We start from the raw sequence: 22,290 nt of genomic DNA on the forward strand, positions 1-22,290 counted from the left end.
GTGAGTCCAGTGGCGAGATTACAGACGGATGGAGAGAATGTGGCCTGCCAGGGGCTGAGAGAGGGGGGTGGAAATAGTGCTTTGTTTATGGGTCCAGAGCTACAGTGCTGGAGGATGAAAAAAGTTCTGGAAGTTGGTTGCACAGCCGTGTGGATGTGTTTAATGCCACTGAGCTAACTCTGCACCTAAAATAGCTAAGACGGTAAATGCTATATGTATTCTACCACAACTTTAAAAAAATTCCTGTTCTCATGGAGCTGGTGGTGGCAGTGAGGAGACGTGAGGAACTCATGCATGTGAATTATAACACAGGAGAAGGTGGCTAGCGCTTTGGGGGATATCAGACTATGGGAGGACAGGAAACGCTAGGGGAAGCTGAGCCTTCCCATGAGTGACCGAGGTGATCTTACTGAGGAATGGGCCATCAAGGGTGAGCCACCCACTGGATGTCTATGGTGTGGAGGGCTGAGGGGATGTGGCTCATTCAGTAGATGTCTGCCTGGCATGCATGAGGCCCCAGGTCCAGAACCCCAGCAACCCATAAACCAGGCATGGCGCACACCTGTAATCTCAGCGCTTAGAAGACGGAGGCAGGAGGACCACAAGTTCAAGATCGTGCTCAGCTACAACAGGATGAGCTTGAGGCCAGCTTCGTCCTGTTTGAAAAAGAAAAGGGATGAGCCACAAAGCAAGAGACTGTGAGAAGGGGGCGACGGGGGGGAGGGGTGTCACATAGACCAGATGCGGAAAAGGGCCTGCACCCTGCCAGTGAGCTCAGCAACTTTCATGCTGACGAAGCTGGTGAGTGCCATCTAAGGAACACCCTTCGGCTCTGTGGCCCACCGCCTGCCTTCTGTTTCCTCTGCCTCGCCAATGCGCCATCCTCCTCCCCCAGCCAGCTGCAGTTCCCCTTCCAAAATATCCAGCTTTATTCAGCTTGTCAGTGACAGCCAAAAGGGGAGACCAGTGTCTTGCAGAGGCTGAGAAAGGACAAATGGGGGAGACTACCAAACCTTGCCTGAGCAGGCTTAGGCCTTTACAAGAGAGACCCCGTGTAAGCTACAGCCGGGAAAGGCAGAACAGCAGGAGTAGGGCCAGGCTAGCATAGAATGGGGCCAAACAGGGGTCAGGTAAGGAAAGACAGGCAACCTGAAGACCGAAGAGGAAACCAGGGCCAAAGCCAGAGGCCGAGGCCCAGCATGTACAGGCGGGAGGAAGGGAGCTTTTTTTAGTTGTGGTTGATGGGATCACAGGAGAGGTGACACAGGGAGAAGTCTGGGTGCACAGGGAAGCAGAAGTCCCTGCAGAAGGGATGGGAGGACAACGGGAGGGCCTCTGTGATAGTGAAGGGTTCGCCCAGCACAGAGTTATCTCCTTGCCTTCCTTCTGCCTGAGCGTGGCCAGGCATCCCCTCCTGGGCAGCCCCTACATATCGCCAAGATGGAAGGAAATCAAAAGCAATTGGGACGCAGTGAGAGTCCTCAGGAGGGGCAGCTAGGGTCTGCACAGGCTGCAAGGGAGAGATAAGGGCAATGAAGAGAAAGAGGCCAGAGTGGTTGCCAACCAGACTAAGGAAAACAGAGGCAGGCTAAAAATAGACTGGGGCTGTGGAGGGAGAAGAGCCAGGCCAGAGAAGGAGGGGGAGCCCAGGCGATCGATGCTGCTCCCCACTCTGACCCAATTCTTCATCTCTCAGCCTCACCACATTGACAAATGAGGTCTTGGTGGGGAAAGAGGTGCAGAGGAAGGGGAGGCCTCAGTGATGCGAAGGCATGGTGGGGAAAGGAGGAGTGTGGTCAGTGTGGTAAGGACTGGTCAATGAGAGCTTAAGGGATAGGACTCCAACCTGGAAGAGGTTCAGCGCTGTGGAGAGCCAAAACGAGGCGACCAGAGTCGCTGGCCTGGACACAGAGGCTGGAAAATGACTCCAGTCATGCCTGGTGCCTGCATTTCCCTTCTCAGGGACAGCGATGAGAGAGAACCTGCTTATTTCTGTGCTGGACAGTCTATGCAGCAAGAGGGATTGAGATTAGACTTCAGGAAATCTATCTCATTAGGCGGAGATGTGAGCTGTTTAAGACATGGGCACAAGCACAGTTGGAGCCCTTCCTGTGGGTCTTGGGCATGAAGAAGCCCTTTTCCTTGGGCCTGGAGAGGCTCACCTGAAGGCCAGGGCCTGTGGTAATCCCTCCGGGAGAGGGGGATCTAGGATCCTTATTAACCTGCACTATTGGAAATGGGTTGCCAGGTGTAGGAGTGGGATGTGCAAGGTGGGTTGGATCTGTCAGCTGGGGTGGGAGTGGGGCGGGGGTGGGGGAGGGACAAGGGGCAGGATTCTATCATACAGGACCCAGTGGCATTTGCATAACGTTGAATAATGAATAAGCCCAGCTCTGGGGTTCCTACTCAGCACTGCTCATCTGCATCTTTATTAAGCTTTATAAATGATTCAGCTCCCCACCCCTTCCCTCAGCCCTGCCCAGCCTGCCCCGAGCACCAGGGTAGCTGATTGCTCATTATTTTAGGCTAGATTTGTTTCACCAACATCCAGTGAGGCATGGAGTGGGGAGGAATGGAGCCAATAGGCAAGAGGAGCGGAGGGGTAGGATCATCGGGAGCTCGGAGGCAACCACCAGAAGGCAAGTTCAAGGCCAGCTCCAAGCAGACACAGGGCAGCGACAGACAAGAGCATGCTTCTTTAAGTAGACACTGGAGCCAACATCTCAAGACAGGGCCGTTTCATAGATTCCCTGAAAGGTGCCAGGTTCAAATCCTGCTCAGATCCCTCACTTTTCTTACATCTGCTTCCAAACCCTCGGCAGGCCCTTGCTCAGCTCCAGCTCCGAACGGAGGGAGCCGCTTGAACAGTCAAATGAGTGTAGCCCCCGGGGAAGTTCTCACTTTTTCCTGAGGCAGGAATTTCTCTATTTTGCACAGAAAAGGGGGAGAAAGAAATCTGTTATCCTCGCAAGAGCAAGCACAGGGCCTATGAGGGAGAAGGAAGGAGGAGTGGGAGCCGGAGCACACGGTGAGTGAATCTGGGGGGAAGGCACGCCCTGTCCACCCAGCACACCTCAGGAGAGGCCCCCAGGAGACGCACACCCTCCTCACAGCCGCTCAGGCCAGCCATCAGCCCTGCCTGCGAGCTGCCTGCTCTGCTGCCTGCAGCCTGGACGGGAGGCCCAGTGGGCGGGAACCTTTGAGTGCTGGAAGGGCGGGGCGTTTCTCACACCCAGATGCACAGGAAAACTGCCCCGAGAGTTTTTAAAATGCGATGCTGAGGGCCATACCCAAGGCCGGTTAAATCAGAATCCCCCGGCGAGAAGCCCGGAACACAGTCTATTTCTTTTTATTCCTATTTTTTACATCCTTTAATCTGGCTTGGGTCTTGTTTTTGAACTATCCGACCTTTTCATTTTCTGGCATGGGGGACTGGATTTAGGGTCCTACACAGGCCAGTCAGCTGATACACAGTTGAGCCGTACCCCCCCTTCTTACTATTTTATCATGCGTGCATACGTGTGCACGAGGGTAGGTGTGTGCGAGAGATTCCCCCGTGTGCAGATCACCATGCCTTGGCTCTCTGTCCTCACCTTCCCCGTGCTCTCAAGGGTGTAGTGCTCCTGGTTAGCTGGCCAGGGAACCTTTTTTGGATTCCCACCTTGTTGTCAGAGCAGTGTCCCCCAGCCCAGCTTTTACATGGGCTCTAGGGACCTGAACTCGGGTCCTCAGGCTTAAAAGCAAGAGTTTTATCCCCCAAGCTGTCTCCTCTGCCCCTTTTAAATTTTGAGACAGAGACTAAGTTGCCTAGGATGACTTTGAATTTATGAGTTTCCTGCCTCGGCTTCCTGAGTGCTTGTGGTTACAGGCCTGTTCATCTACTTTACATAAAACACATGTACAAATATACATAAAATAAAGACTATGTGACAGCGTCAGGGAGATTTAAGCACTGACTAAATATTTGATAGTAAAAAAAAAAAAAAACTATTGATCAGTTTTCAGATGTGATAAAAGTATTGTGATTATGCCTTTTTTTAAGAGCCATTTTCTTTTCTTTGGGAAGAATCAATACCAAAGTATTTCCTGATGAACCTTCAGCTCTGCCGTCAACTGGCAGGGGAAGTGGACGGGGCCCGTTCACTGCCGATCTTTGCTGAGGCTCTCGGGGTAAAAATAGGGTAATTTTATTACTCTTTACCTTTTGTTCACAAACAGAAACCAGGGCCCCTCTGAGAACAGAACCAGTTTGCCTGGGGAGGTCCCTGTTCTGCCATGTCTGCGGCCTCGGGCTACATGGGCACAAAAAGTTGGCACTGAGGTATAACCAGGGCGGCGGAGTCCCTGTCAGGCTTCTTCTTGTGCCTGTACAGCAGCGGTTCTCCACCTTCCTAATGCTGGGACCCTTCCTTACAGGCCCTCACGTTGTGGTGATCCCCAGCCATAAAATGTCCTTGCTACTTCATAACTGTCACTTTGCTACTGTCATAGATCATAATGAAGATATCTGATATGCGGCCCCTGTGAAACAGTCATTCAACCTCCAGAGGGGTCTGGCCCCGCCCCCCCTCATTTGAGACCCATTGCTCTAGGGCCTCAGAACCCCCATGCTCTGTGTACCAGAAAGTCACTGCCTGAGACATTGCCCTCTCTCAACTGGCTCTCTGGGAAGCCTCACCCCTGCTGTCTGTCAGAAACTCTTCCCTGGGCTCGCCTGGGCCAGGCAGGGCACATTGGCCCAGCTGAGTTCATCAAGGAGGTGAGGAGAAGCCGAAAGCGAGTGGAGGGAGTTGCAGGAGCCAGCGCCCACCGGCAGCTTGAAAAGGTCTCTGTGCTGAGAGGCACTTCAGAGCTCTGTCTTATTTGCAAAACAGGACTCCGTTAATGCCACAAATCTCAGAATCTTAGGTCTCTCCCCTCCTGGATCAATTAAGTCTCCTCAGCCTCGCCAGGCCACCGGTGCACTGACCATTCCCACCTTCTCCAAAGCCCCGGAGATGTAATTTCTCACGCTGATCTGGGATCCGGTTGAGTCTTACCCTAACGCAGAACTCAGCCCTGCCCTCCACCCAGCCCTGCCTCTCTTGCTCCATTTCAGCCTCCATCATCTTCTCTGCTCCATTACTTTCCCTGATGGCCTCTGCGGGCTGGGGAGGGGGAGGGGCCGGGGAGGGCTAGGAGGGTCTGCGTGCAGAGTGCTGGAATCCGTGCCTGCGCATCACCCGCTGCCATGAGTTATTTCAGCACCGATGTTTGTCTCGAGCTGATTATTCCAGTTCCAGAACAGGTGGAGCAGCCTGAGGTGGCTTATTCGTCAGCCAAGGCCATCTGTTCCCAACAAGCTGAGATTTGTAGCTGATTTCTACTGGGGAGCCAGGGCTGGGGGTGGGGAGGCACATGGAAATTGCACTCAGGCCCTGGGGGACCCTCTGTCCTTCCCAGACCTTCTGGTGTGCCTGAAGTCTTGTAGCCTCTTCTACACCCAAACCTTCCTCTTTCCTAGGAGAAACTCTGGTCACTTGATTCAACAACAGTGCTTTTTCCTTTTCCTTAAGAGGATAAACCTTCCCAGGTGGAAGCAGACATTAGCTAGACAAATCTATCAACCAGTCAAAGTTGGGCCAGTGTCTCTTTAGAGACAGGGGGAAATTATATATATATAGTATATATATATATATATATATATATATATATATATATATATATATATATTTTATATTTATCACACACACACAAAATCACCATATGACCTTCTCAAGTTCACCTCCAGCCCCTTTATCAATAAGAATGTCCTTACCTAAACTCGTCACCTGCAGAGCTCCAGGCTGGTGGAAGAGAGGATTGGATTCTCTTCTCCTCCTCATTCTTCCACCCTCCAATCTGTCTCTTTTTCCAGCTTCTACTCTCAGGCCTGCCAGAAGCTGCCTGCTGTTTTAAGGGCGGCATTCCCTGAGCACGGAGCCAAGCAGAGTCTAAGCAGCTTTGCCACATGGCCTGCCCAAATCTACCCCCCCCCCAGCCCTAACCTCCATACAGGGGAGGCTGAGAAAGAACTTGTTCTTCTGGTCAGCCACGTAGGACAGTGTAGCGGCCTCTTTGGTGTCAGTACCTACGTGTATATTGACTTTCAGAAATCACATACAAGTTTCATGCCAATAGTACAAATACTTTACTTACAATCCCTCCACATAAACAGGAGAGGGAGAAAGACAGAAAGACAGAGAGAGAGAGAGAGAGAGAGAGAGAGAGAGAGAGAGAGAGAGAGAAAGGAGCAGGGAAGGGGGTGTGGCTATGATGCAGGCGGGCCCTGGTTTCTGGGATTATAGGTCTCAACACCCATGCAGCCCCCTCACACAGGCTTTGCTGGGAACAGAGCCCAAGGCCCTACACAGGTGCTTTAGTGCTCAGAGCTAGGTCCCTGGCTCCCCATTTATTTGCTGATCTGCCTTCTTATGGATACTCTCTTTTTTCATGATATGTCCCTAGCTGGCCTGGAACTTGCTACATACACCAGGCTAACCTCGAACTCACAAGGATCCATCAAGGATCCTGTCTCCTGAGGGTTGGGATTAAAGGCATTCGCTACCTTCAAGAATCCAGTAATAGCTGGACTCAGTGGCATATGCCTGGAATCCCAGCACTCCAGAGGCAGAGGCAGGTGGACCGCTGTGAGTTTAAGGCCTGGTCTACAAAATGAGTCCAGAACAGCCAGGTCTACATAGAGAAACCCTGTCTCAAAAATAGAAATAAAAATAGAAATAAAACCCAGTAACAACTATAAAACCATCTCTCTCTCTCTCTTTCCCTCTCCCCTTCCCACCAGCCCTCTCCCCATCCTCTCTCCCTGATGCCATCCCTCTCTCCCTCCTGCCATCCCTCTCCCCTTCCACCATATCTCTTTCCTTCCTCCACGCTGAGGATGTAGCTCAGTGTAGCATAGGTTTGATAAGCTACGCAACATCCCCAGCCCCAACCCGCCTCACTGCTCTCTACTTCAGCAGGTCCTCCTGTGCAGAAGCACACTTCCTATCACAAACACCCGATTGATGGCTAAGTGGTGTGCACCAGAGAGATGCCTGTGAGAGCCAGCGTCCAAGGAAGCATATCACAGGGCCTGTCCTTCTGGCACAAAACCTTCCGCAGAGTGCCACCCCCCAGGGTTACCCTGACTTGCTCTCCCTGATATGGTGGTCCCTGGGGCCAGACTCTGCCCTCCAGCAAGGGTGCCAACCTGCAGTTGATGCCAGGACCTGTTTTCATCACACATGATTCTATATGTCTGGCTGCCTGCCGTTGACCTGTCTTTCAAAGATTTACTGTTTCAAAAGCTCCTGGCTACCTCTTTCATATAGCAGCATCTTTTTTCTTTTTAACTCATTTTATTTTATTCCCCACTTTGAAATCCCCTAAGCGCCCTCTCTTCCCCAAATGCATTTGCTTCTTTTCCTAATCTAGTCAGATCGTAAATGTGGAACAAAACATATAAAAATTTATTAAAATGTGGAAACTCTTTGACTCTTAAGTCACCTCAAATATAATTTGCCTGAACGGTGTCAAAACTTAATATCCTTTAAAAAAATTTTTTTATAAAACTGTCATAGCTGACTTTTGATATCAAAAGCAAATTCTATCTGCACATGTAAGTATTCTTCTGGGAGATTTGTGTCACCAACTTCAGTCACAAAGCACACAGCGCCTGTGGAATCTCCCTTATGGGCATGACCCATCATAGGAGTGCACACTGCCGAAAACTCGATTTCTCTGTAAATTTCCTCCTAAACAGATCTAGCATCCTTGTTAGATCCAAAACGGCTATTGCTTTGGATCTCCCTCTCCCCAGATCAAATCGCAAGACGGTTTGGATTGTTCTGTCATGCCGTCACAAAATTAGATGAAGTGCATATCTCTGAAAATATGCATTCTGAGCGGTGTGGCACTGTTATTCATACTGCTGGCGCAGTGGGAGTGCAGTGAAAATGTGATAATGTATGGGGGGGGTTCTGAAAATTGTAAAGAGCAACACGAATATGAGGTAGGCATTTTATCCTTAAATTGCCAAAAGTGTTTTCTTCCTCAGGCCAGGCCTGGTGAATACTAAGCACATAGCGGCTTGAGAAGTCTGTGGTTCTCTTTTCGGCCTCTTCCCTCATTTTCTGACAAGCCTGGGATAGTCCCACATGCCTGGCCAGCTGCTGGGACCAAGCAGAGGGCTTTGCTCTCTGAACCTCAGCTACCCCAGGGGACAATGACACTTAAAAGGATTGTGAGGGATTGTGTTGGCCAAGGCATAAGGGCTGGGGACCCTTGATGCACAGGTGATAGGTTTGGAAGCACTCGCCCTAGTCCCCAATGGCCTCAGTTCCCCCTAAGACTTCCAAGAAGCCTTAAAAGGGCTAAAAGGGTGGGAAACTTGCTTCCTTGAACCTTCTGAGGCTGAAATCATTAAACTGGCAATGGTGAGCATGCAGGTGTGAGAGCAATCCAGACCACTCTTGCAATTTGGTCTGGTAAGAGACAGAACCAAAGCACTCTGGAGGCAGAGGCAGGAGGATCTCTGTGAATCTGAGTCCAGCCTGGTCTACAGAGTGAGTTCCAGGACAGCCAGGGCTACACAAAGAGACCTGTCCAGAGTGGGGGATGGGGGTAAGGTGTGGCTTCTGGGAGCAATAAGGACAGAAATCTCCAGGTGTGGGAGGGTGGAGCCAGAGGCTACTGAGCTCTAAAACCAGGGCTGTGCTGTGGACTTGTGAATAAGATCTGAATAAATGGTAATGATCTCCAGGTTTCCCAGGGAAACACAGGGCACCTGCCTGGACTGGCAGAGTGGGGAAGGGAGGAGCCTAGGAAATGAAAGGGGGTGCTGAAAGCCAGAGGCCACCCGATGGAGGCCAAGCTCAGCCAGACCGTGAGCTTCTCCAGCTGCCGGGTCTCTCAGGTCCGTGAGTGCCACCAAGGGTGCCTTGGCAATGAGCTCTGAACTTAGGAACCAGAGGTTCTTGCCAGCAACACAGCCTCACTTCACCAATGGATACTGAGGCCAGGAGAGGCAGCTGCTTTCCCAGGAGGGTTGCCTGTCTGACTTTGCTCTGTTTTGCCACTATGCCTGGACTCCAACAGGGGCAGCTAGCTAACTCGAAGGCAAAACGCGGTGTACTACCAGGAATGTACCTCCGCTGGACAGTTGGAGAAGCCCAGGAAAAGATGGAGGCAGTTGTGGTAGTTGTGCATAGTGGGCAGGGACAGCGGCATAGTCAGGTCTGACAATGTCACTATCTAAGAGACGATGATAAAGAGTCCCAAGTTTCCAAGAACCGGCTCCAAGAAAATCAAGAGGGGGGACAGAAGGGATTAAGGTGAGATTTAAGATGGCACTTTCTCCCGGGGATGGTGATGTGGCCTTTTATTCAGTGAACCAAGGCAGGCTTTGAACTCATGCCCTCGCCCTCCCACTCCTGAGAATCCTTTGAGAAACCATCTTCTGTTCTCACACAGCCTGCTTGGAGGGCAGGAGGCAAATGAGGAGGCCGACTTTAAAAAGTCGCCAGTGTTCAGACAGGTGCTCCTCTTCCTGGATGGGCCTCCTGGGCTCTTTGCTGAGAGTGAGGACTGCAGTCATCAGGCTCTGGGGCCCCAGGGGGAGAGCAGCAGTCATGGCATCTCTTGCAACACGCTCCCTGCCAAATTGATTCAAATTGGCTTGGATATGAACATATGATTAAAGGAGCGGCGCGATTCATTTATCAGGAGAGATTAAAGAGCGGCATCTGCGCAGCCTAGCTGGGGGACAATTAAGGAGCAAATCGCTAAGTGTCTGTGCCACCAGGCATGGGGCGGGGGATGGGGAAGGACAGCCGGGATAATCTGCCAAGAGGACAAAGGGAGCTGTGTGGGGGTCATTGCCTGCTGCCATGGTGTCTGGGCATTATGGGGACTCCCCTGGGGCTTCGGTCCCTTGCCTCTTACTCGGGGGGGTTAGAGCAGGTCCTGCAGGCTGGAAATTAGCAGGAAGGATTGAATGGAGCACAGGGTGGCTAAGCTGGGCACAGACCCAGTGGCTTTGTTTTGCGGTACCTTAGGGATAAGAGGTACTGTGGGTATTTAGGAGCTGGCAGAGTTCTCCAGGTATACCCCCAAATGAATACAGGTTTTGGTGGCCTGATGGGTCTCAGGGAGTGGGAGCAGGGGAAGCACCCCTTTATAACCTGGAGCCTATGACGCTAGTGGAGGGTTTTGTGGACACTTGGAGAAGCAATGGTCATAGGGATGGGGGGTAGGGTCTGTGTCCTCTGGTTTTCCCAGGCAGCATGTGGCATGAGCCCTGTTTCTCCACACCAGTCTCAGAACCTTTGTGTAAGTTCTTTCTTCCCCGAGTATGTCCTAGCAATAACTACCCGTGGGACCATTCTTGAAGCCCCAGCCCCACAACCTGTGTTGAGGGCCCTTCACAGCCTCCCTCCTCTCAGAAGCATCCTCTCTCCATCTCTCCCAAGAACCTTCTCTGCCCTTCTGCAGTAGCCCTGCTCACACCCCCGGAGGACAGGCTCGGTGATTTACAACTTTCAGGTCGGAAGCTGATATTTACCAGCAGGTAAGGCATATGCTCTGTGGGCCAGAGTCCTTACTGGGATAACCCTGGGTTTGAAAGGACTCCTTTCTCAGCACTAGGACAGTGCCCAAGCCATAGCAGCTAATAAGGATAGCCGTCTCAACGGCTGAGCAGACTAAGTGAATAATGCAAGTTTTCCGACTTGAGACAAGTCTTCTGACCCCAAGCTGAGTATGTTAGCTTACACCTGCAATCTGAGGGTTAGGGAGGCTGAAGCAGGAAAAGTGTGAATTGGAGACCAGTGGGAGGACAGCCACCTCTGTTCTAGAAGGATCCATTTCATAGTTCTCCCCAGCATGTTTTTTGATGGTGACCTTTCCTTCTCTTGACTTTCTGGGCAGTTGACATCACCAGAGCCTCTCCCACCTACTTCCCCAGACCATTTAGCTCTGTTCAGAGGAGGAGGAGGAAGGGGAGGGAGAGGAGCAGGAGAGGGAGGTCTTTGGTTTCTCCCTCATCTGCATGAGCTGCCCTATAGCTTTGGAGAGGCCACAAAGCACAGCCGAAGTGTAGCTCAGGCAGAGGCTTAGTGGGCGTTTAAGGCAGTATTCCCAGCTTACTCAAGTTTCCTACGGTCAAATAGGGCTGCAGAACAAAGAAAATGCTAACAATTTTTGATAAAAAAAAAAAAAAAAAGTCATCTTTGGAGTGACTAAAGTTAAGTTTTGAGAAGAGGCAGGGGGAGAGCATAAATGAGCTGCCAACTCCACCAGCCCCAATATAAATGTGGGGGCTCTGTCTTCCTTATCCACTCTCCTTACCCACTATCTCAAGTGACAAGATGCCAAGGCTCTGTGAGTGGCATTGGTCTGGCCAGCGTGCGGCAGGCCACCACAGAACAAGGTGGCTCCTCCACGTCCCCATCAGAATCCCACCTCTGCCCCTGCCGTGGGACCACCCCTGGACCTGCAAGGAGAAGCAGGGAAACTTGTGGCCAGGAGGGAAGGGGCCTTTTATTTCCTTACATTAACCAGGTCCACGGGGAGAGCACAGCCTGATGAGTACAAACCAATTGCGGAAGGGGCGGGGGATGGCAAACAGGTCCAGCACCAGGGCTCTTGGGCCCCCAAATCTGGTGGGGTGGTCAGGATGACCCTTACGGTAGGTGGCTAGATCTCCAGACCACTTGTTGCTGTGTCTGGGGTAAGTGTGTGGGAACAGGGTTATGGGCAAGCAAAGATGACAAAGGGTTAGGACTCTGCTCTGATAAACAGACAGAAACATCTACCTTCCATTGCGCCCACCACGAGTCCTCAGTGCCAAACGAGCTGCTGGCCACACTGTGGAAAGAAGGAAGGCAGTGCCGGCAGCCATGGGCAGGTGCAAGTGGAGCAGTCTTAAATAATTGCCCATTGCACTTAATACTCCAACAAGGCTTGCTCGGTCCAAGCCAGAAGCACCCGGCTGCCATCCTCCCCGCCCTGCCTCTTAAGAACCAGGGCCCCAGCTCTGCTCACCAGAGCAGCAGGCTGCATGGGGAAGGAAGTCTGGAGGAGTGAAGATGGAGAGGAGATTCCCAAGGCATCCTGCAGGGCCCAGCTGCAACAGCCGCCCCTCCCACTCTCAAAGATGCAGCTGTATGGAGGTTTGGGTATTTAAATTAAACAGTAAAAAGACAGCAGGCACTGAGAAGAGAAAGCCCTCACCCAGCAGAGGGGGGCCATTGCTGCTCCCTCCTGACTCCTTCTCATGGGCCCAGCAACTTGGAGTGGTCGGCAGGTAACCTATCACCATCCCTGAGCAGGAGGCTGAGATGGAGGTCCATTACTGGCTCCATGAAGTGCCAGGCCACCTGACATGGTCCACAGTGGCCCAGGGTAGGAGCCAAGAGCATGGCATTTCTGAGGCAAGTATGGAGGTTCTCTTTGCAGAGACTCCTCTTTTCCCCACCTCTTCAATATGGAGCTACCAGACACACCCACGGCCTGGAAAGTCCCCCTGACAGAGAGCCGAGGTGTTCTCCATGCAGATCGGCGGTCAAACGGGGGCAGTGGTACCCCTCTATTTCCTGGCAGAGGCTGTGAGGTGGAAGAGCTGTGACCACTCCCCCAGGCTATGCATTGGTCTCAGTCATCTTGGCCTCTGTGTCGCTGTCACTCAAATAGTTGTGGGAGAATCGGGGTCTGGAGGTGCTGTCCACAGGGTCATGCTCATCATCTGATGGGTCAGGGGGCAGGGACTTCCAGTGGCTGGTTGGGCTGCAGGGAGAGAGGAACAAGGTCAAGCCAAATAATAACTTCTATTCCGGGCCACCGGGGCTCTGTTCGAGTGCTTCGAAACCCAAATGTTGCTGGGTCAGAAGGAGCACACAGTTTGCAATTGGAAAGCTTTTAAGACTATCATGACAGGGAGGCCGGTGGCAGCAGGGACCAGGCTTCCATGAGCCTAAGAACAAACTGCAGGTTCCTGGCTCCTTCCTCTGAGAAACTTGGACCAAGTCATGGGGATTCGAGGGATTGTGAGTTTTCTGCTCCCTTCCTCCGAGTCCACAGACCACACAGATGAAGATTTGAGGCGGGTGAGCACATGGCTATAACTTGTCCAAGCAGAGGACTCTCAGGCAGCTTAGTCCTGAACAGGACCCCAGATCTGAACGACTCCCTTATCAGGCTTTCCCTGCCTGGAACACTTCTGTCCTTGACCATGGCATCCTCTACTGGAAAAGGAACAGAGACTCGGAACAGAGGCTGGCAAGACCTGTTTGAGGATGGGCCAATGGGAAAGGACCCTAATTCCTTGGAGTCCTCATCAGGCCCCTGGCTCTGGAAGGCTGTCCCTCTAAAGATGTGATGAAGCATTATCCCCTGAAGCAAGGAAGATTGTGACATCCACAGAGCTGATAGGACCCTCCTCCGGCTCCATTCACACTCTTTCTTTCCCAGAGCCCCCTCCTGTCCCTACTACCCCTGACCGCATGCACTGCAGGCTTACATCACCGGAGAAGATACAGCCCAGCATGGCTTCATGCTGATGCCCTGCTCCGAGAGACGAAGAGAAGGAATAAAGCCTCCAGGTCCTCGTAACATTCTACTTGGACAAAGACAGTTTCTACAATTGCTGGGCCTACTATATTCTAAACTAGAAACCCGAGGATGGCCCTTTATTTTCTGGTCCTTTTAAAATAAGAGGAGGAGGCAAACAGCATTTCACGTCTCCCTGGAGGGAGGAGTAGAGGTGCAGAGGTAAAGGGTCCACCACAGAGTCCTCCTGTACAAGGCACTGCCTGAGCCCCATGGACAAGTGCTTCTCAACCCTTTGGGGGTCACACATCAGATATCCTGCCTATCAGATGTTTACGTTTTGATTCACAACAGTAGCAACAAGACAGTTATGAAGTCACAATGAAAATATTTTATGGTTGGGGCCACCACCACATGAAGAACCGTATTAAAGGGCCACAGCATTAGGAAGGTTGAGAGCCACTCTCTGGGGCTTACTGTTCTTATCCTTCCCAGTCACGCATGATGAGAGAGCTGGCTCAAAAAGGAAGAAGCACCTCGGCCAAGGTCACAGCCAAGACCTAAACCTGAATCTGAACCTCTCAGCCTTGGGACACTCTGCCATCAGATTAGAGAAGAAGAAAACAAGACCAAACCTGAAGTCTCCTGCTGGCTGGGGGAGGGACTGGGGAATGTAAAGACAGGTCTCTGTGTCCCTGGCGGAAAGAAAGAGCCTGGGAAAATATATGTTCAATTATGCAAAATGGCTCAGCGATGGGGCAGTCCGGTTAATAGTTATCGTATTTCTCATGAATGAATTACCATTTTTAAAGGAATCAGAATAGCACAAAACACACTTAATACAAACTAGGCTGAACATAAATGAGCCTTACTCTGATGGGCCAGAAGCACTTAGAGCCTCGCAGCATCTCCAGGACGAAATTACAAAGCTCAATGATAACTGTGCAACACAGAAAAAAATGGGGTCACCACAGCCTTGGGGTTGTTTGAACCCTGAATTAGTGGGAGCCAGTTGTCTTCTTTTTTCACACAGAGTTTCCATACACCCCGTGCTAAAGGTCTGCTTTCCGGCCAAGGAATGCCTGGCTTTGAGGAGAGCCAGTGAGGTTATTCTGTGAGCAGAGGGCATGGGCAGAGCCAGCCATACTCTCATCCCAGACGCCCAGGGAAACAGTGGTCAGGGTGCTGTAAAGACGCTGTAAAGAGGCAGAGGCAACCAAGGATGGCGCCAACTCTGTTCCTTGCTCTTCCCTGTGCCGAGGAGCCACAGGGTCCCTTGCTGTCTTTCTTGAGCTCTCTCTGGCCAGTCTCCATGTCGGCTACCGCCATCAGTAGGCCAAGAGCAGGCAGCCCCAGTCCCCAGAGCCAGAGTCAGGGCTGGCAATGGGAACACTTTAACTAAATTGTTTAAAAAGCTTTCCTTCCCCACAAGGCGGTGTCTCCTGCTCAGTGCTGTCACAAACAATTTGGTGCACAAGCCAATTCCTGCAGGGAAAGCCCAGGGTGACGCTGCTGCATTCTGTGTTTTGGAATTCTTCACTGTTCCTTATCCCGAGGTGGGGGCTCTGTGCCCACCTTCTTTCTGCCTCTGCACGGCATATCTCATTCAAAGGTCTCGGGCGCCAGCAAAGTCTCCCCTACCCCCACCTTGTTTCATGTTCTACTTGGAGACCACTCTACCGCCACTGACTCCAATCCTCATAGTGGCACAGTACAGGGTTTCAGGACTAGTTGGCTCTTCCTGTAGAAAAAAGCAACTGAGCTGTGGGTGAGAGGAGGCTGCAGAAAGAGGCTTTCTGTCTTATCCGCTGTGAAATGTGACTGGGAGCTGGAGCGATTCAGGTACGAAGTCTGCTAGTCACCCATCTCTTTGGGATTGCCCAGCAAGGCACTTGCTTCCTTCTGGGAGAGGTACAGAAAGGCCTGGCCTTCTTTGTTTCCAGGCCTCCCGATCGACTCACCAACTGACTTCTTGCCCTGGAGTGCAAGGCTGCTAAAAGGAGGCTGAAACTGTAGACCAAATATTTCGACTCCTAGCTTTTCTCCAATGGAGCTAACAAAGGCCACAGATATCCCTGCACAGATATCCCTGCACTCCCTTAAGTACCCAGAAGCCATTGGGAGGAGCAAAGGGCAGTGCTGAGACCAAGGCGTGGTCTAGCTCAGGCCCGAGCTGGCATAAGCCTGCTCGGGATTCAAGATCCATTTCCTTACTCCAGCTTCTCAATCACTTCCCCTCTTCCCCTCCCCAGTTTCCCAATGGACAAAGGCAACTTCCTCTTGCTCTATTCCTTGAAGGGACCTTAAACAGACCCTGTTTGGTATAGTCCATTTCACCAGATGTCCCATGGCCCAAGCATGCTACAGGTGTGTTAGTTCATGCGTCTGGGAAACAAATGTGGTACCCCAGGTGGCTGCAGTACGGGGTTGTGCCTCCCTCCTGGAGAGCAGCAAGCATGCCCTGTGAGGGTGCCACGCCCAAAGTGTTTCACACTGTCTCACAACAGGGGTGATTTAAAATGTCACCACCCACCAAGGACACTGGCAACAATGGGATTCCAGTGATTCAGGCTCTGCCTCTCTCTGTTGAAAGTGTGGGCATGGGGGGGGGGGGCGGCTAACTGTTTCATCTCATCCCCGCAGGGAGAAGAGCTGGGGGAGGCGGGAGAGCAAAGAGGGGGCTGTCATTCAGCAGCTGCTAGTTTCTATGCACTAGAACTCTACAAGATGAGCAGAGCTGAGGTGACGCCCATGTGTGGGCTGAGTGTGGGTGGGAGGGCCAGGGAGGCGGCAGGCATCTCCTGGGTCTACTGTAGGGCATGGCACAGTGTGGGCTGAAGCTGGAGATCCACGCTAGGGAGGGAGGGAGCAGAGGAGAGCACAGGGAGCGAAGTGCCTCATCAGAGCTCAGAGCCAAGGTATTATGTCAGCTCGGATCCTTTTCTGGGTCCATCCTGTTGGATGACGGCTCGGAGATGGGTGCTGGTGACACCTACGGTTCACCCATGGGCTCTGCATGTAGCCGTATGGAGAGCAGTTACGGTTAAAGGTATTAAACGGGTCCCATTAGCTCCTGGCAACCTCACTTCCCAGCTGTGTGACCTCGGCAGGTAGCTCAGCCTGTCTGAGTCCCAACATTTTAGGCAACAGAGCTGATCGGGCCTTTGTTATGAAGTTAGAGTAAAGATTAGTTCCAAAAAACAGCACAGGACGGTCAGAGTGAGGTCGGGACTATATAACCCAACTCATCAGCAAATTCAGCTGATTGGGCGCAGGGCTCAGGTGCCAGGAGGCTCTGAAGCCCAGGAGGGTGTGGGGGTGCCTGAGGTCGTGGTTGGAGGAACAGGGGGGCGTATTAGTTCACAGAGGGTGGGACATTCATGCTGCACTGCACACCAGGCCAGGCGGCACCTACTGCGCTAGTCACTCTCTGGCCGGTACAGGTACCGCATCATCAGGCTGTCCACCTCTTTCTTCCGCTGCTTCTCCTCCTTCTTTGACCGCCGGCTTGGGGCTTGCCCTGCCTCCTCCACCACGTCTGCGGCTGGGCCCCTTTTCACACTGGAGCGGCTGTGGCCTGAGACCGTGGAGCCACTGGACGAAGACGAGGAGGACTCGGATTCCGTCTCTGTTTTCTTTCTTCTTGATTTGGACTTCTTCTTGCTCTTCCGAGAGCGCCCTTTCCTGCGCCGCTTGTGCTCCGTGGAACCCTCCGAGCTGGAGGAGCTGGAGCTGGAGCTGGAGGAGCTGGGGCTGTTCCGTTTGCTTCTGTGCTTGCTCCGGCTTTTGCGGCCACTGCGTGAGACATCCACGGCAGAGGCGGAGCGACGGATGCTGGTGCTCCTTTCTGGGTGCTCCAGCTGCGCGCTCCGGGCACTCTGGATGCTCTTCTGGTCATCCTCCTCGGAGTCAGGCTCCAGGCTGCTCCGCTGGAACGGCTCAGGTTTGTAGCTCAAGACCTCGTTAATGGCAGCCTCCAGGTCTGGATCCAGGTAGCAGCGGCGGCTGATGGGTCTGACGCTGGAGCCCTCAGTGACAGAGGCCGAGGCTGAGACAGAGCCCCGTGGCACAGACAGGCTCCGAGCCAGGGATGGATGACTGAACTGTGAGTGTGTCTCACTGAGGGCCACGCTGGCTCCGTCATCCCACTCATCCAGGCAGCTCTGGCCAAGGGAGAGCCGGGAGTCAGGGCTCTCCCGGCCCAGGCCTGAGGCCCTGTTCCAGGAAGGGCTTCTAGTTCTTGCCAGGCTGTCGAGCCTGGATGTGCTGCGTTGGGAGCTGGGTGAGCCTGACAGGGAGAAGCTCAGCGAGGAGCGAGCCCTGTCCTCCCCAGAGCCCCGAGTGGCTGAGGAGGCCCGGCTGACCGGAGCAGAGACTGTCGAGGCCCGGTCAAAGTCTGAGCCCCAGCGCTTCTCCAGACCCCGGCCAGTACGGCTCCCAGTCCCTGAGAAGATGGAACTACGGTCATCCAGCTCCTCACACCTCCTGCCCTGGGCCTGGTCAGGCTCCTCCCTGGAGCCCACACGGGCCTTCCTGGCGGGCCTTTCAGGGGAGGTGGCACGCTCACTCAGGGTGGTGAGGAGTGAGTCCTGGTCCCCAGTGCCCCCGATGGAGTCCTTCAGGGTGAGCCTCTTGCGGTAGCTGAGGGAGCTGAGTGCAGAGGCGGGTCTCTCCTCTGGCCCCTTGCCCTCCTTAGGGAGGCTGTTGAGAGCCGTCCTGAGTGGGACAGGAGGCCCAGGAGGAGAGACCCAGAGTGAATGAATGACAGGAGAGAGGAGGGAGGGGAGAAGGGGAGGGAGAGAGGGGGAGAAAAAGGGGAGAGAGAGGCATTAACAAAAATAAAGACACAGGGGGAGGGAGGAAGGAGGAGAAAATGGCACAGCCCTGGCAAAGCGGTGGCAAGAGCATCCGAGGAAATGAAGCAAAATAATTTGCGTCAGTGAAAATAGCTTCATGGAGAATGTCATGTAAATTAGACCATTGTTCTATTTCATCACTTTTCCCCCTCTAAAACGTTTAGTTCAATTTATTTCATTGTCAACTACCTGGAGCCTTGTGCCACACTGTGGTGAACGGCAGCGAGGCGGGGAAGGCGGCATTATCTGCAGTAACAAAATGATGTTTGGCCGAATAAATTAAACCAATTACGGGGGGCCGCTGGGTACTACTGGTGAGGGGCTGGACTTAGGGAAGGACCCTGGGGGGGAGCTGGAAAAGAAGGAGGGAGATTACTTTTCTATTTAGCCTGCCTACTGTTCTCTGGAGAAATGAGGAAGGGAACCAGGAACTCTGGGGGAGGGGGTATAAAGGTGGCTGTCTGTGTGACCAGAATATGATTGGCTAGAAAGTGGGGGGGCAGCCCCCCAAGATTAGCAGGCAAGCTTGGAGGGGTGGGAGATGAAAAGCATAGAAGGAGAGAGCAAGGACGCAAGTGCAGCAGCGCTGGGAAATGGCGCTTTTGCATCGATGCTCTACGGAGGACAGAGATCCAGAGCTGCCCGGGGCCGCCCTGTGCAGGGCTCTAGGATCCAGAGTCCCCAGGGCTCCAAGTCTTGACTCCAAAGGTACCAACAGTTAGATGGTTGCTGAGCAGGCAGGATGAAGTTAAACCTACACAAGAACTTACACCCAAACAGGGGACACTACCTGGCTAAGCAGTTGGCCTTCTGTGTTCTTCCCACAGGCCGGAAAAGTACGCACGTGGCCTGAGGGTGGCACCCTTGGTGCCAAGATACTGTCTACCCATGACTGGTGGCTGAGGTGGCCCTTCCTCCCTGCCTGAGGGAAGCACTCACCTGGAACTCTTCAAGCTGCCATCATCAGAAGCTGCCTTAGAAGGTCCCTTGTTCTTTGACAACCAGGACTTGACCCCGTCGACCCGGTCCTCCAGCTCCGAGTCCACATCTGAGTCCCCCTCACTGTTGGGGTAAGGAGCAAAAAGGTAGGCAAGGCTGGGCAGGTGAGAATCACTTGCTGGCCAGGACAAAGAGCAAGAAGGGAGCAGGGAGCATCTTGGTTGGGGATGGAGTGCAGGGGGCATGCACATCAGTGAGTCAGGGAGAACAGAAAGGTTAGAGTGACCATATCACCCCACAAGGTGCCCGGCCCTTCACTCAGCAGACCACACACTGTGTGACAGCCATAGAGATGACCCTGAGAACGGAGGCACCACCCGTTCCATCCCAGACATGAGTGACAAGCTGTTCAGCTGGCCACCCAGGGGAGCATGATAGGCGATGCTAGCCTAATGGGCTCTTGGCTACAAAGAAGTCTGAGGGGCTGACAGGATGATTCTGTGGCACCTGCCACCAACCGTGATGACCTGAGTGTAATCCCTGGAAGCCATATGATGTTTTCTAGCTTGCACACCCGGGCTGTAGCACACCCACATCCACCCGTGCATACATGCATGTGTGTGGCGCCTCAGACTGAGGTTAGGGCTACCGTCATTTCCCGTCTCCATTGTAAAAGCCAGGCTGCTAAACATAGGGCAGAAGACAGGACTGTCACATGACTTCAGGTCAAGCTGAGCCTGGATCTCTTTAGCTGCTATCAACACAAACTTAAGTTAATGAAGCAGCAGCCACATCCTAGACCCACTTGGCTAGGATGGGTATCCCTTGCTCTTCGAAACAGGAGGGAAGAGGATGGGAGAAACACCAGCCTTTCTTGGGCACCTGGAGATGCCTTCAGGATCCAGATAGCCACGGAAGCCCAATGGGCCCAGAAAATCTCAGAGCAGTGTTCTAACTCTTGAGGTCTCCTCATCCCTCCCTCAGGCAGCCCCCAGCCCCTGCTCCCCACTGCCCCTGCTGGGCCTGCAAGAAAACCTCAGAGTCTAATTCTCGGGCTAGAGTCATGGTGACCCCTTCATGAAGCAGTGGGGGCATGGAGATGTCTTCTGAATGCAAATGCTTTGCAAATTCTGCAAAATGTCTTCTCCCTAAATTCCCCTGCTACGATAGGCAGAGATTTCTCCTTGATATAAACTCCCTTTCATCTGTGTCAACAGGACAGCCATGGTCCTGAATTATATTCTTAAATAAATAGCCACACAGGCACACACATGTATACCCAGGCGTACACACACACACACACACACACACACACACACACACACACACACACACCAGAGAAAACCACAGTTCTGGGGACCATGAGAAAGCCAGGCATGTAGGGAAGGGGAACAAAGAGGCATATTTTATGGGTTTCTATCAAACACAGAATTATAACAGAGACAAGGCCCACGGATGCCCCGGGTAAACAGGAGTTTAGCAGTCAGCCCCCAAACCACTAATGCAAGCTCTGTGCCTGTCCGAGCCTGGCAGATTTACTGTGGTGCATGGGTCCCATGGAACGCCAATACCACCTGATTTATATACCCGTGCAAAAAACCTCCCTGCGTAGCTTCGGAGCTTGTAATTTATCACCGCCGTTCATAACCATATTGATTGCCTTTAGAAAGGAGGTGCCGTATGCATCACAAAATCTATGTCTACATGTTAAAAGTGTTTCTGTATAAATCTCCCTTAATACTGCACTGTTTACTGCTTTCATTAAGGTTATGGCAATAACAACTGTATCTCTAAGTAAATCGAAACATTATTTTTCTGCCCGCCTTAGCATGCTCGCTCAATAACTTGGGGCTGCTGAGGAAGGAGCCTCCCTGCCATCAGTGGAACCTGCTCAGAATTGCATGTTCTCATGCACCTGCTTTGAGTGCACGCTGGTGTGTGTGTGTTGGGTCTGTGTGCCCAGCTATGGTTTAGAATATGATCTTCAACTCACATTTTATCAGCCCTCACAGCTCCTTCTGCCCAAGGATGGCAGGGTAGAACACTCACCAGGGACAGACTGAGGCCCAGCATATGGATTTTCTTTCTTACAGTCAGAGCAGTCCGTGGGCTGAGAGGCTGGCATGCCTACCCTCACCTTCCTTTCAGTTGCAAGAATCCAGACAATGTTCGGGTTCTCTTCCTTAAATAATCAAGCCCGTAAACAAACTCCAGGGGCAGGCGGGCTCAGGGGGCAGTTGAAATTTTAAATGGTCGGAATTAAACCTCCCGTCAAATACAATTTATGTCCAGGCTCATGTGCTATTAGTTAACTGGGAGCCGAATCACGGGGGAACAAACAAACGGAGACAGAACGGCAGGGGATATTAATTGTGTGTGACAACCGGGCTCCAGCGGCCCTCTATCACTGTTACACACTATTACATTTATCATTAGCTCTCCCGGAGTCCTTTGCACGGCCGCCAGCCCATCCTGGCCAGGGGAGGAGGCTGCCAGGCAGGAAATTCAGTGCCATGCTGAAAAAAACAACTTCCAAAAGCAACCCTGTCGAACTTGACAGAGGATCAGTAAATCCGCCTCAAGGGCCGCACCACTCTCCGCTCCCTCACCAGAAAGAGGGAGCAGAGAAGGGCAGATGTGCTAGGCCGCCCACCACCTGACAGACATACCAACACAGATGCGCTCCCTCCTACCAACACCATGACTACCACCACTGCCCGAGGTGCAAAGTAAACACAGCTCGATGTTTCCTTCCCCTGCCAAGGCAGAGCTGCTCGAGATTAGCTGCTTGAACGCTTTCTCCAAAGGAGCAGCTGCAAGATGCCCCTCACCTTCAGCCCTCATCTGTGTAAGGAAGGTAACAGACCTTAAACACAAAACAGACCCGTCCCTCTCCGGCAGTTTGGGTTCAGAGAGCCCAAGGATGTAG

The 22,290-nt window shown here is 52.6% G+C and overlaps 1 protein-coding gene across 21 annotated transcripts in view; it reads right to left on the minus strand.

Moving 5' to 3' along the window:
- Positions 1 to 11,541: 11,541 nt before the first annotated feature.
- Myo18a (myosin XVIIIA) overlaps positions 11,542 to 22,290 on the minus strand; it is a 101,029-nt gene continuing 90,280 nt past the window's right edge. For all 21 annotated transcript variants that reach the window (XM_060387245.1, XM_060387242.1, XM_060387244.1 and 18 more), the window contains 2 exons: positions 19,362 to 19,484; positions 11,542 to 12,804 (listed from right to left, as the gene is read on the minus strand). In XM_060387245.1, the coding sequence (XP_060243228.1) occupies positions 12,660 to 12,804; positions 19,362 to 19,484 (268 nt within the window). In that variant the 3' untranslated portion in view covers positions 11,542 to 12,659. The remainder of the gene's footprint in view (positions 12,805 to 19,361; positions 19,485 to 22,290) is intronic.

Source organism: Meriones unguiculatus, chromosome 7, assembly GCF_030254825.1.
Source record: "Meriones unguiculatus strain TT.TT164.6M chromosome 7, Bangor_MerUng_6.1, whole genome shotgun sequence".
In the NCBI taxonomy this organism is placed as follows: domain Eukaryota; kingdom Metazoa; phylum Chordata; class Mammalia; order Rodentia; family Muridae; genus Meriones; species Meriones unguiculatus.